Source organism: Vanellus vanellus, assembly GCF_965231255.1.
Source record: "Vanellus vanellus genome assembly, chromosome: 1".
NCBI classification, from domain to species: domain Eukaryota; kingdom Metazoa; phylum Chordata; class Aves; order Charadriiformes; family Charadriidae; genus Vanellus; species Vanellus vanellus.
The window spans coordinates 174827312-174842727 of record NC_138905.1 but is presented as its reverse complement, the minus strand read 5'-3'; the positions used below and the strand labels follow the sequence as shown (position 1 = coordinate 174842727).

General features: G+C 36.2%; 1 protein-coding gene across 1 annotated transcript in view; it reads right to left on the bottom strand.

The window, feature by feature from the left end:
- The window catches only part of MYCBP2 (MYC binding protein 2), a gene marked incomplete at its 5' end in the record, with an annotated part of 208140 nt that overhangs the window by 153585 nt on the left and 39139 nt on the right, over nt 1-15416 (bottom strand). Inside the window, 7 exons of the mRNA XM_082498138.1 lie at nt 55-193; nt 1382-1455; nt 5805-5901; nt 9727-9798; nt 10068-10310; nt 10544-10740; nt 12099-12252. Coding sequence (XP_082354264.1) covers nt 55-193; nt 1382-1455; nt 5805-5901; nt 9727-9798; nt 10068-10310; nt 10544-10740; nt 12099-12252 — 976 coding nt within the window. The remainder of the gene's footprint in view (nt 1-54; nt 194-1381; nt 1456-5804; nt 5902-9726; nt 9799-10067; nt 10311-10543; nt 10741-12098; nt 12253-15416) is intronic.

Genomic DNA, 15416 nt, shown 5'->3' with positions numbered 1-15416 from the left:
TCTCTGTATTTCAATTAGTAGGCTTGTTATTAATCTTCAAAGAAGAGGACTTACTGATAATGTGCAAGTCTTTCTCCAGATCAAACAATGAGATGCCACAGGCATGTAAGCATTTTCTTGCAAGCTTAAGCTGCAGTTCTTGTTGCAGTACTGGCTCAGTACTTGTTGCAAATATTCGCACTACAAAGCCATCCTGTAAAAAGTAAAATACAAATCTACTTTATACTGTATAATAAATGCATTAATTTACTTTTCATGTCTTAAGTTCATCAGTATAATGCTATTTCAGAGTAAATTATCAGAGGACACATTGACAAAGTAACATTATTACAGAGGAGAAAAGAGGAAAGTGCCAAACAGGATGAGCTGAAGATAAGCAGCTGAAAGACCTTAAACATATACTGAAAACACTACAAACAGTAAGAAAATGGTGAGTTGCTATAGAAATATTTCACTCTGAATCTCACTATAGAAATATTTCTTTTACAACTACTTACATCTATCTTTTAAGCCCTCAACTTCTGATTCAGAACCCAAAATTCTGCATGCAGTTTAAGAGTGACTGCTTTAAAGAATAGCTAAAACAGGAGTCTGTTTACAAGTGCAAGTGAAGTATCTTCATCTGGCCATATTAAAAAAAAAAACAGTTGTTCCGTTACCAGGGAAATGGATTAATCCTTGTTGTCCTATAGTTGCATGTCTGGCATTTCTTGCCAACCCCTGTCTCACCGCACCCCTGCCTGATCCCTGTTTTACAGCTTTCTCACTGTCAAAAACCTGATCACTCCAGAATTAAGAATGTAACAACCGCCTGCTGAACAAAACATAAGCTAGCTAGAACTGTTTTGCCCCTAATAGAAGCACTTATTTGGGTTTCCACAGCTTTGGCCCATAGGCAATCTTCATATAAAAATATTGGAATGTAGTATCTTTCATACCTCTTCCATTAAATCTGGCTGAAATTCTCCAACAAGTACCAAAGCAATTACAGGAAATGAAGTTAGAAAAAAAGATATAATTAAGCTCTGAGAAGCTTATTCCACAGAGACCCTGTAAACTAACATGTTAAAAAGCCATTATTCCACGTACAAGATTTTTTTCCTCAGAGAGAGCAACAAAGTTTGTATTAAAACTTATCTGAAAAATAAAAAAGATCTGAAAAATCCATCACAAATCAAAATTGTATGGATAAATACCAAAATACTGCTGTTTTAATCACAAATATGGCAGTTTCTCATTATCTCTAGTTACATGGATTTCTTCCTTAGTTGTGTTAGTGAAGAAAAAGCCAAACACTAAACAAAAAGGAAGCTATAAGTACTGTAAAATAAAACAATTCATTTCAGAGGAAAATAGTTTACCCATCATATATAACACTTACATCTCTAGATGCTGCTATTTGATTAATATATTCTCCATCAGTGAAAAGGATATTCTGCCCTTCAGTATGACAATCTGGGAGAGAAAGATGAAATGCACTGCATCAGTTTATATTAACATATATACACCGTTCTCCGTTTCTGTCTAATTCATTCTCAATGCAGTAAGACTATGAGAGTTCCAGCTTGTCTAAAGAGAGATCTGTTCTTATAACATGTTGTTTTATCCTGGGATCTCCTCCCTCACCAAAAGCATATAATACTCCTTTGTCCCTTTAAGAGTTACTAAAGCACTTCCCATTGTATCAAATGTAAGGGTTTACCCCAATGTTTATCTGCAAAAGTATTTAGAATTCATCCATGAGGGGTATTCTAAACTATTATAACACCACTAAATCCTGATTTTCTGGGAGTGTTAGTCTTTCTCCTTCCCCAAAGATATTTTTTTTTTAATAAGGGCCATTATCTTTAAAGAAAAGTCCAGCATATAAAACCTACAAAATTAAATGAAACAGAATCAAACTTTTCATTATTCATCTCATTTTTCCATTGTTTATAAATTTCACCAAACTATTAACTGAAAAAAATCTAGGGGTTTTGTAAACTATAAAGCATATACTTGAATGCATCACACATTTTTTCTTGAAAATAGCTGACCTGTTTTCAATAAAAGGTAGGAAAAGACTTCTGCCCATATAAGAGAAACAAGAGATCACTTTCTCTACAAGTATGTCCCTACATCATCTCTTCTTCCCTTCCTGCTCTGCTGATGGAGCTACTAACAAAGAGACTGATATCACTTGGCTTGTAAGGTGCTTGTTTCACTGATTACACACAGGAAAGAGACCTTTTCCAAAAATACTACAGGACAACTACTTTACACACTAAGTGTAAAGTTCATAACCTGAACAAAGATCCAGTATCAGCCATTTTATCTAACAAACTTAATGCTAAATGAAGCACACCTAATATCATTCTGGCATAACCAGGAAGTTTGCTACTTTTTTCCTTGCTAGCTGGAGTGTTTTATGAAAAATAATACAGCTGAAAAAAAAAAAAACAACAGTATTCACAAACCCATACGCTTGTTTACTTTTTCCTGCTATACTGCCCAGTCCAATACAGTATCTTACCAGGAATAGAATATGCATTAGGTGGCCTTCTCTAATTCTCACATTTTGAAGCGACAGACTTATAGTAGACAACTTCACCCTTAGAAGTTCATACACACACAGGTATGAATCACAGAGGGTAAGCAGCAAGAAGCATGGAGAAAGGCAGATACACAAGTTTGAAATACTGCACTCTCAAAAATAATCTCGTATTTAATGATCAAAGTCAGTTCACGTTACTAATTCTCTATGCTGCAAAGTGATATTAGTGATAAAAGACTTGTGAATAGAAGTTCCAAAAATAATCTAAATGACATTTCTGAAAGGTTATGGGAAGTTGCTAAACGTTAAGATCCCTTGAATAGCTGAAAATTACATGCTCACATAAGCATAACAGTCAAGGAAATGGGATATTCTGGCCACCAGCAGGTCCGCATTATACTGTTTGGCCTATTTCTTGAGTCATTTCAAGAAGAGGCGAGTCTCCTAATGAACATTTTGGGGGATTGTTTATATGCTTGGTAGGTGTGTTCACAAAGGAAATCTGGAACAGGGATATTTATTTTTTTAAAAATATGTTCTTCAGAAGACTTCCTAAAAAATTAGAACTTGATTAGATAACATCCAGACCCAGTATTAAATATCAAATTAATGAGAAGGGTAGAAAATGGAAGGCAAACGGAATAACTGCAAAAAGTAGGATAGTATAGTGGCTCAGCTAGCAAGCAGCTCTTAGGATTAACTGCAGTCTTATTCAATCTGACTTTGGAAAATTACTCTGGGGATGAAAATATCCAAGGTTTCTGTCTGGAGATCACTATAACAGAAAGGGCCTATGTTTTACTTAAAGGACAATACTACAGTCACCTGTTAATCACAGACTCCTTAGAGGCTTCAAGAGAAGATCATTATCAAACATCACCTTCTGTATTTATGTAGTGCAACCTGTGCTTGCTTCCAAGTACTCTTGAGCTCATCTAGACTACCCTCAGTTAGCAGTGCTTTTCAGACTAAGGGGACAGTCCTGAATTCCAAGATATTAACATATAATTTCAAACAATGAAACCATATACCCATAACTTCAACCTTTTCAGCTGCACATAGCAACCTCTTTTTAAAGTATGCATTACTGTTAAAGAAAGGGTCAAGATGAAAACCTCCTCTATAAATTCAGGTCCAATCACCTAGAAAATCTCATACAACTCAGGGATTCTTTTATGATATTTGGACTGGGAAGACAGATCCACAGCTCAAGGACAGTCTGTGAAGCTTGGCAAAGGCATTAGATACACAAATGTTGACACACAGTCTGGTAGTTCAGATACACCATCAGATTTGCTAGATCATCTGTAAGAGCAGAAAGACTGTCCTTTGAAATATAAGTTTCAAGAAGATGGTGGATCCCACTGTCTGAGAAAGGAGAAGATAATCTTCCATGGTTAACTGAGTTTTCTAAGGTCATATGACTTCTAGCTAGGATCAACTCCTAATCACATCTCCTAATGAACTCCTAATCTCCTACACATCCTTGTACGAATAAATACAAATACCTTATTTAAATGCATTATCACCGACCCAGGCATTTGAAAAAGATTAACTCCAGACAGAGCCATATCTGAATACCATACCAACTAGGAGGAAATAGTTGGAGTCATATCAGTGTTCAGCTGTTAGCAAGGTTACTGCCCTCTAGTTCTATCTGGTGTGATTTTTCAGAACTACAGCATGTTATTATCAAGATTACAGTGGGGGAGTTATGAACCTACTCGGGTTTCCTCAGGATAGGTTACATACCTTCCCCCCACCTTTACTTCTTTCTTTCTAACAGGAAATGGAAATAATCAGAAGTGGACCCCTTTGAATTTGTCCTAGCCAAAAGAACAAGGCCGTATCTGCTCACAATAAAGCACTGAGATAAATGTGTAGAAGTGGAGAAAGTAAAACAGCAAAGTTCAAGGGCTGAAATACAAAGGGTAATAGTTATGAAGACCTTCTAGCATCCACTTTGACACCAACATAAATCACACAAAATGCAATTGTGTGAAATAGTTTCAGCGATTTCTGAATAGGTATTCCCACAGTTAATAAGATTTTCTTTGGCACTGAAAGATTAATACATTTTTGTTTAGAAGGCATACTCTTGTTTAATTTGTGCCTTTTTATAGTAGAAACACAAGGCTGTCTTGCAGAATGACACTTGTCACTGGGATTTGCAAAAGAAAGCTAACAGCTCAGAGGTGTAGACTTTAAATATGCTCAAATATCTCTCAATACTTGCATGAAGAGTAACAATTTGTTTACTAATGGTAACATAATCAAGTACCTCAAATGACCCTACTGGTTGAAGAAGCTGCTTTGAGGTGAAGAAAGTAGAAAAACAATCCAACAAGGCAATATGTTAGGTCCTTGAATGTGCTTTCACTCAAATTTCTCATACAGCCCCACAAAGACCAAGCAGCTTAAACAGACATCCATATTTTAAGGACTTACAGAAAGTTGCACAAATTAAATTCTACATTCATAGTTTTTTTCAAAAATTACTGTTTGAAACACAAAAAGCTTAGAGAATTTTTCTGAGGTTTCAGTCACTGGTTTCTTATTTATGTCAGGATGCAACACAAAATCTTTCTTCTGATCTACAGAATAAGCCTGTCATTGTTCACTCAAAAGATATTCTTGTGCCCTTCTACTGTTTACATGAATGGCTAAGAACATATGTGTTTCACCAGGAGGCCACTAAAGCAAGTTCCAGGAACATCTTCATTTTCTAAACAGAGACAGAATTTATGAGGCTCCTGTGCAAAAAGCCCAAACAAAAACAAAACTACCAAAAAAAAAAAATCCAAAACAACTAAACAAAAACCCACCACCAATTTAAATATCAGAAGCATGGTCCAGTGTTCATTAGCCTCGTTTGTTTTTTTTGATAAATTTCAATCTATATTAAAAACCACGTAGTTTTGGTCATAGTTTATAACTACCTACATAAAAGAGACGCTGAAAACAAAGTCATATCTGAGCAAAATATCAAAGTTCAAATGAGGAAGAAATAAAAATTCTTTAAGAAGGAAGTCAAGCTCTTGGAGTCTTTAAATTAAGACCACCATACATTCTAAAATGTGGCAATATTATTCCAGTAGTTGGAGTAAGATGCAAGACCTCTGAATGAAATACTGCAGCAAACTGAAGTCAATAACAAAAGCATTCTCTTTTTGATCCCCAAATCTGTCTCAATTTCTCTTCTGCTTACCTGAAAGTACATAGCATGTAAACAGTAAACTATAACCATCTTCTCATATCTGGAGGTTCATACCTGGCAAAGCAACTGTACCGTCTTGTTCCAAAGATTCAGGGTTTATTCTTATGGCTGTCATACTGTGATTATTTGCATCTCTATATAATAAATAACCCTGGTAAAAAGTAAGAATATATATTGGTATGAAAATATTCTGAAATACATCAAAGAATATTGTCAAAAGTGAAAAAAATGCAAACCCTATTTTAGGCATTGTTTAAAAACTTTGGAAACCTTTTACTTTTACATCAAATTTGCTTCATTTTGATAATCAACATTTTTCCACTAATCAAATTCTGCAATGAAAACCGTAAATGTAACCCCTTTCTTCCACACTTTTTACATACTGTAGATCAGTGTGCTGAAGCTTGTATACAGCTTTTGAAGCTACACATAGTAATTCTATTCTACGCATGTGTATACAATTACAAGTAAAAGCCACAGCCACAGTATAAATCAATGGTTTTGTCCCTACTTTCCAAATCAACAGAGTCACAGGAATTCCAGGAAGGAGATACACATATTGCACTATATAGAAGAGTGATTATTACTGAACATTAATATGTGCATTAAAAACTAGAGAATCTTCGAAAAACGTTAGTTAACTACTTTGACTCCCACACTAACAAGATTCCATGTCTTTATTCTTTCTGAGCTCTTCCTGCGAAGTACATGGTGATTTTGGTGACAGCAGCCATGACGCAGTTACATATGACTAGTTCTTATACTGCTCAACTCCCAACTCCTAACCAGACCTAGGGGAAGGGAGATATTCAGAACTAATTATTTTCTCTTGCCATTTCTCCACATGCAGAATAATTTAATTTCCCCAAAATTATCTATTCTGGTCAGCAGTCCACATCAATAAGTCTCCTTTGGTATACCAAAATAGTATCTTCTCTCTGTTCATAGGTATATATTTTTAAAGGTTTGATTCAGTTACCAGTTTAAATTTCTTAGTAAGATTTGCTTACCTGAAACTCACCTTTAAAGTTTATTGTTTATACTTGTAACTTTAAGTGCACTTTTAAACAAATAGTCAAATGAGCTTTGCTTTACTTAAACTAGATAGGTTGCATAAGCCCCCATGTTTGCATAATGCACACAGATCTGTAAGAGAGGCAATATGGCAACTTTGCTCTTGTACCTTTTTCCATCCTACAATGCCTGTGAACCCTTCAACAATTTTGAGGGAGCATAGTAGAAACACAGTTGGGGAATTTACACTTAGAAAGCACTTCTGCTATAAAAGCAGCTACAGGAAAGGAAAAATATTACTTACAGGCACTTGTGAAAATATTCAAGGTGACCGAGGCCAAGCAAAGTGGCATTCACTATAGCAGGGTCGCAGAGGCCAACATGAATAATGACTAAGTAATGATTCTGACAACACAGTGTCATAGCAGGAGATATGACAATGGCTTGCACTTGCTTGAACCATAGAATCATAGGATTGGAAGGGACCTCTGGAGATCATCTAGTCCAACCCCCCTGCCAGAGCAAGGACACCTTAGAGCAGGTTGCACAGGAACGCATCCAGGTGGGTTTTGAATGTCTCCAGAGTGGGAGACTCCACAACCTCTCTGGGCAGCCTGTTCCAGTGCTCTGCCACCCTCAAAGTAAAGAAGTTCCTCCTCAGGTTTAGGTGGAACTTCCTATACTCAAGTTTGTGCCTGTTACCTCTTGTCCTATCACTGGGCACCACTGAAAAGAGCCTGGCCCCATCCTCCTGGCACCCACCCTTTAAGTATTTATAAGCATTGATCAGGTCCCCTCTCAACAGTCTTTTTTCCAGACTAAAGAGACCCAATTCCCTCAGTCTTTCTTCATAAGAGAGGTGTTCCAGTTCCCTAATCATCTTGGTAGCCCTATGCTGCACCCTCTCCAGCAGTTCCCTGTCCTTCTTGAGCTGGGGAGCCCAGAACTGGACACAGTACTCCAGATGCGGCCTCACCAGGGCAGAGTAGAGGGGGAGGATGACCTCCCTCGACCTGCTGGCCACACTCTTCTTGATTCACCCCAGGATGCCATTGGCCTTCTTGGCTACCAGGGCACATTGCTGGCTCATGGTCATCCTGTTGTCCACCAGGACTCCCAGGTCTCTTTTTACAGAGCTGCTCTCCAGGAGGTCAGCGCCCAACCTGTACTGATGCATGGGGTTATTCCTCCCCAGGTGCAGCACCCTACACTTGCCCTTATTGAATTTATTAGGATTCCTCTCCGCCCTACTCTCCAGCCTGTGCAGGTCTCTCTGTATGGTGGTACAGCCTTCTGGTGCGTCAGCCACCCCTCCCAGCTTTGTATCATCAGCAAACTTGCTGAGGGTGCACTCTATCCCCTCATCCAAGTTGTTGATGAATATATTGAACAGGACTGGACCCAATACTGACCCCTGGGGAACACCACTCGTCACTGACCTCCAACTAGACTCTGCGTCCCTAACCACAGCCCTCTGAGCTCTGTCTTGCAACCAGTTTTCTATCCACCTTACTGTCCATCTAACCCACTCTTTCTAAGCTTCCCTATGAGGATGCTGTGGGAGACCGTGACTGGCCTCAGGTGGGGGATTCTACACATCTTAGAATAGATGCATTTCACAGGGATGTCACTAAAGCTTAACCTCAGAGTATCTTCATTTGTCAGAGACCCTAATTACAATCATCTAGCAACAACAGAAAAATCCAACCAACCCTCTTCCTTCCATCTAAATTGCTTGAATTTTCCTGAATAAATCAATCTGTGAAAAGCCCTACACAGACTAGGAAAAATAAGTAAAGAACATTAAAGTTTATAGAAAAGCTTTAGTCTGAAATAACTTACATGATGAAGTAAGAAAAAACATTTGAATTTGAGCTGACTTAACCAAGCAACTGAAGGGAAATGAGACTGAGCGCACATACTTAGCAATAAGCGCAACTTACATATCTTCCTATAAGTATAGCCCAGAGTGACATGTTTCCAAATAGCAGTGCCTTTGGGTACAGTCACTGTGCGAGTGCATACACCTGTACAAGCACTCAAAGAACATCAAATATATTTGTAGCTATGTACAGAATGTCCAAATGTGTGACAGTATATAGTAAAACTGTATGGATCCTACTTCTTTCAAACTGGTAAAACAGGCACCTGAATGAATGCATCTGCACACATTTGTATTGTGCCAGTATAACTTTTGGTGATCTGTTTTAATAATAAACAAAACCAGATTTCACATATATAGATGTATATATAAAATAACTATAATAATAGAATATATATTTGTAATTAACAACGTCACTTCCAAAGTGTGCCAAGGAATACACTTAATTTCACACTGGGACAACAACATCACTCAGTAAATATACAATAATAATTGCTCGGTAGTTAAAAAATTAAGCAAAATGATTTTTCTCTGAAATATATTTTTTGGAGTTTGCATTGGGTTTGGTTTTAGTTTGGTTTTTCTTGAGAGAATGCGCACTCAGTAGTAATAACAGGATTCTAAAAAACCCGCTATTTTTATAATGAATGGCAGAGGTATAACAAAAAGTGGTTGATATTCCAGAAACTGATGAACTCTAAAAAACCAAAACATCCAAATATTGTTACCTTTGCAGTGGTAACGTCAACAATTGACTGTATAATTCATAAATTAACACGTTAAATCATCACATTTATAAATTGTACAGTCAACTGATGTGTGCTTCTTAAATAATAAAGTCTTTAGAGTGACAACACAAATTCATGACGCTTTTCATTACTCTTTTCTATGTGCAAGTACCATCAGATGCCCCTCATCTTCCACAATTTAATAGTCAGTACGAAAAAATGCATTTTTATAACTAAAGCCAAAGGAATGATACAATAGCCATGTAAGATTACTCTAAGCCAAAGTCTACTTAAATTACTCATGACGGATGATGGGTGGGGCAAACATTTTATGTCTTAATTAATCACTTACCTGAGCGTAGCCTAACCAAGACTTTTTTTCTTTTCTGTTTTTGATGCGGGATGTAGAATTGTATATATGGCCCTGAAAAGCAAATAACTCCAATCTTTTAAAAAATATCAGTGACAATTTTACACAGTCATTTACAATCTAAATAACAATGTCTTCAACCATATTGAGAAGTTAACATTGTAAGAAAATGCTGTAAATTCTTACAGAAATCATCAGAAAAATTTAGACAAAATGTAAAAGAACTGATCATTAGTAAGCTACAGAAGATTCTCAATGGAAACAGGACATCATAAAAGTTAAAATCGTAACTATCTTCATCAGACAAGAAGAAATCACATTACCCTCACTGTCCCGCTATATCCAGAGCCAATTTTGTAAAGTCCATCTTTACATAAGAGATAGAGGAAAAAACCATCACTCTGAAGTAGGCACTGGTCATCTTCATCTACAGATATTTCTTTCAATGGCCATTTGTGCATCAAGGCTGCCTTCTTTATCCCATTACTGAACCAGTCCTGGATTTGGATTTTGCCCACCAGAACTGCCTGTACACTCCGCTGAAGAGAGTTTAAAATGGTTGGCACCTAAACAGTAAAAGAAATAGTGAGTAAGTGAAAAATATGACTGTTTTTTAAATGCTGTGTTTTCTGTTCTATCTCCAAATCAAGAGAGACAAAGAAATACCTACTCTTATCTCAAAAATAGCGAGGGAAAAAAAGTTAAAAAGTTAACTGAATTTACACAATAGATCTTCTCAGAACTCATGTACACGTCATTTACATAAATTCCCAGATACAGAGAAGTTTTAGTGCAAGACCTGAATAGTCTGACAAGCATGGCTGCCATTATTGGTGAGGATAGCAGAGATCGCTTGCAACGTTCTTCCCGTCTCTCCCCACGCAGCTACCAAACTGAAGAGGCAAGCGCAGGAAAGTGCTGTCAGGGACTGTCCTGTACTGTCATTCATTCCTGTGCTACGGACAGTTATCTCCAGAAGAAGCTGGAACAAGGATTCTGCAGATAAAACACAGCAATTACATAGATGAGTCACAAAAATCACACCAAGCATTTTGCCAGTCAATGGGAAATTAAACTTATATCATACAACTTTCCTCAGCCATTAAGTTTAGCCCTATTTCTAGACAGAAAAGAAAGCATACAACTTAAATAGGCCTTCAGCATCCTTAACTTTTCATTCTTTTTCAGCTAGAAAACGTTCAGTCTTGATAATCCCAATGGCTGGAGAACAAGAAAAACTAAGTCCTTCTGTTACAGTGGAACATATTAATAAGAAATGGTCCAGAAGGAGTTACTTTACCTCCCTATTCAGTCTACCTCGTCACTGAGATGATGTGTAGGTCTTGACCAATCTTGTCTAATCTTTATGACCATTAACCACATTGAAGCACATCCCATTTCTCAGAAACAAGCATTTCAAATCAAAGCTTGAAAATTATTTTGATTGTATGTCTCTTTTCAAGCACTGTTTAGCAGTTGAAAATCTGTAACAATCAAGGTGTGAACAGAAATCCACCTCAATTTTTTATAGTATATAAAAATAATCACTAAGGTAGTAATCAAAACAAAGTCTTCTTTGTAGCGTTTTAATACTCTGTGCATCAATACAAAATAAAAGCTTTCTGTAGCAAATTACTATCATCTTTGGACACAGAATACTGTCATAGGAAAGTCAACATAGAAAGTCTTAAGATATATTTTTATTTTGAACAACAGATGCTACAGCCTAGCCCAGATCTGTACACCAGTAAAAACTATGAATTAACACAAGATAACTTGATTTTAACTTAAAGGACATAATGATACATTCAAAGCCATCAGGAGTTCAACTTTTATTTTCAATAAAAAGCAAAACAAATTTTCAGGGAAACTTTCAGATGGCCAGAGGAAACAAAAGCAAGAACTCTGATGCTTTGTTTAGCAGCTTTATATAAATTACAACATTAAATATCTAAGCTATAGATTATAACAGCAAGACCGCAAGTTCACTGTAGAACTATCATCTTCTTTCCACTAAGACCAAGTATTTTATAGCTTCAGTAAGACAAATAAATCACAATTTGTAAGGTTTGCTACATTTCAGTTAAACTCTGCATTACACAGCAATATACATATATATATATACATATATATATATATATATATACACCTTTACATGCCAACGGCCCTGTTCTACAAAAGATTAACTGAAAAAGTACTGGTTACATACACCATAAAGAGTTTACACTCCAGACTAAAGTCAGTCTGCTGAGAACAAGCATGTTACTATCTCACAAATACATGCTAGGAGCCATTTTATTCTGTCCAATGCAATAACAGATGTATATTAATATAAACACAGTACCAGATATTACCTAGGACTTCAGGTGGCTCTGATTGCAGGCCTTCTGGTTGCTGGCCCTGGAGCACATTAAGTAGGGCTTGTAGGCTCCTGAGACACAAGGATGGATGAGAAAATCTTGTCTCCTTTATCAGTTCAAAGACTTCACATAATCCAACTTCAATGATCTAAAGAAGTACAGATATTTCAGAATATCTGTTAATTTAATATTTTTGGGACTTCATCAATAAAGGTGTATCCCAATGTTCACAGAACAAGACAGTTATTCAAATAACAAAAACATAATAAAAAATACAATGGTGGTTCAAATGAGAATCAAAATCAAGAATCCACCTACACAACTGTACTAGAAAATATTACACAGAAGTAATGCCATTATATGAAAGGCCGTATCTAAACGGAGTAATAGTTCCCTGAAAAAATAAACTTAAATTTTTTGGACAATGTAATACAAACTATACCTCTGAGCCATTCTAATTTCTATTGAGTTCACACTTCATTGACAGACCTCTTTTTCCTTTTTCCTTGCTCATTAGTGTAAACCAGCAAGCTAGAATTGGCTTGCAACCTGACTTCCCAACTTGAGTAATGATACGTTTGACAGCTGATACTGGCAGCACTAGTACCTTCCCCTAAAGTCTGTAAGATTGCTCTTGTGACAATATAAAAAATAAAGATTAACTACTTGTCACTAAAACTCTATATATACTCACAGATGTGAATTACGCCAACTAATACAACATCTGTAAAAGCACTGTTACTGACACTCCTAACTTTCCCTTTTAGCATTCCTGAATATTCTGAGATTACAATTACGCTTCTCTCCACTGACTGTTCCCTGTCACTTTCTTCTCAAACTCAGTATATGATAATGATGAGGATGAAAGAAAAATGAACAGGGTTAACTCATTACAAATAAACAACTATATCTTCAAAACTTCACTATGTGTTACTGTCAGGAGCAGATCCCCAATGTTGAGTGTTTAATATAGATTCACCCCTGAGTAAAATCTAAGGAAAAAGACTGAAATGTGAAAATAAATAAAATTGTTAATGGAACTGTCACTCGTGCTCAAAATACATCTATTCTGACAGTCAGCTGGAAGTTATACTGGATGCCTTGTAACTGTCTCTGCTGTCATTCAATTTATTTCAATTCCTATCTTTCTGAAGTTATTTTACCACTTGTTTGATTTTTGGAGGAAGAATAGAAACATAATCAAATCAAGTCTTCAAAGCGCAACAGCAATTTTCCTGCAAATTGCACCTTACATTTCATACCTTCAGTGAAGTAGGGGAAGACATATGCATGGAATCTACAGGAAAAAAAAGTCAACAAAATAATAGCACAGATGGTTTTTCCAGGATCCAAACTCAGCGTCATCTTGCAGACTAAAGAATAAAATACACTGTAGTACATTTTTAGAAATACTTTTTCTTTTCAGTGATAGTATCTCTGAGAGAAACTGGGAAGATTACCCAATCTTCAGACAGCAGCTGACAGGCAGCTGGAGAAAGCAGAGAACCTAACACAGTGGAGAAAATAATTCGGTGAACTTCCACTACCGTAGGAATTGACGATTGATAGTTCTGCTGGGATTCTGCTTGATCTGCACGGGTTTGGGGGTGTTTTGTTTTGTTTTTTTTTTTCCCCTATCTGAAATCAACAGACTGGGTAGACTTCTCAAAACAGGTCTCTTCACCTTAATATATATATGTGTGTGTGTATACATATCATATATACATACATACATGTATATATATATATGTATATAATGTGGTTGTCTTGCTCTCGCTGTCTCTCAGCACCTCCAAACTGTGCAGTGAAGGACAGAATAAACAAACAGTTCTTTTCAAGACATCTTAAACTTGTTCCCACTGAAGGCTCTCCAAGCCAAAACCAGCACTCCTGCAGCCTCAGTCAGTGTCACAGCCTGCCAGCTCTTACTGATGCTCTCTCCATGCAGCCATCCTCCCATTCCCTCTGCAACATCTTTGAGACTTCAGATCAAAAGCTAAGCCTACCTTACAACAGGTACACAAAATTCTAGGCTGGATGTGGACATAATGACCCATAAATTAATGCCTCCAAAAAAACTGTTTCTTCAAGAAGTCTTATCTACACTATTGCTTTATTTCCTTTCTCTTCCCTCTCTCATAATTGTCCAATACCTGCATTTCTATGTTTATTTAAGAATGCATAATACTTCATGTATGTAATCTATAATAACTTACAGGTATATTATATGCATACAAAAATAATACTTTACATAGGTAACACATTCTTCTAATGAATTTTAAAAGACTTAAAAGTCAGTTTCTAAAGAGAGTAATTATGTTTCTTTTATTTTTTGTTACAACTTGAAAATTTTCATTTTTGCTTATGCTCATTAGCTAAACAGCAAAATGTGTGCTACTGCAGGAACAAAGAATATTTATTACAAATCAAATCAAACCAGTAGAACTGAATCTGCCTTATTTCAAGTAGAAAGAATTCCCCATCATTAGCTAAGGTAGTAAAGAAGTAAGTCACGCAAAGGCAAATATTTCATGTAAATCCAAAATTTTGAAGCTCTTTTAAAGCAAGTTACTAAACTGACCAAACACAACCAAAACACAAACTTTATTGTACTAATATCTGAAGACCAGCAAACTGTGTCTCTGTCTCTTTTAACATTTGTTAAAAACAATTGTTTTCAATCTTATTCTAGAAATTGCATAGGACAACTTTTAATTCTGTTATCTATTCTAATTAAAAGCTCTAACAAACCTGACTTCCTCAAGTTTAAGATTAAAAAAAAAAAAAAAGATACTTCAGCAGAACACCTAAGGTGTTCAGCAGAACACCTAAAAATTAGAATGTTTTCAATGTCTTCTCAATTAAATGAAGAATTTTCGTGAACAAAAAAAACCCTGACCAAGGACTAACTTCACCAATTTAACTGGAGAATCTGGAAAAGCACAAATCCTGGTTGCACCCTTTTTGACTCTGACTTTCACCTCACTATCAAAAGACATCAGTATTCTTTTTAATAAGCTATTACTTTCAGAAACTGGTCTAGTAAATATTGTAAGCATTAGAAACTTCAATCACTTTCTTCTTTATACTTAACAAACTAAGCCCAACCCAATATTGTTCATTATACGTAAGAACCAGACCATAATATACTCAAAGCATGAGACAGATGCCAATATTCAGGATACAAAGACATTTACATAGTTAGCCTCTAAAAGTTTTACCACCTGTGAGACAGCTCCAAATGAATGCCTTTTTCAAATGTATGGATGCAAGTGAAATTAATAATAAAAAGCATCTTACCTTAGAGGGACC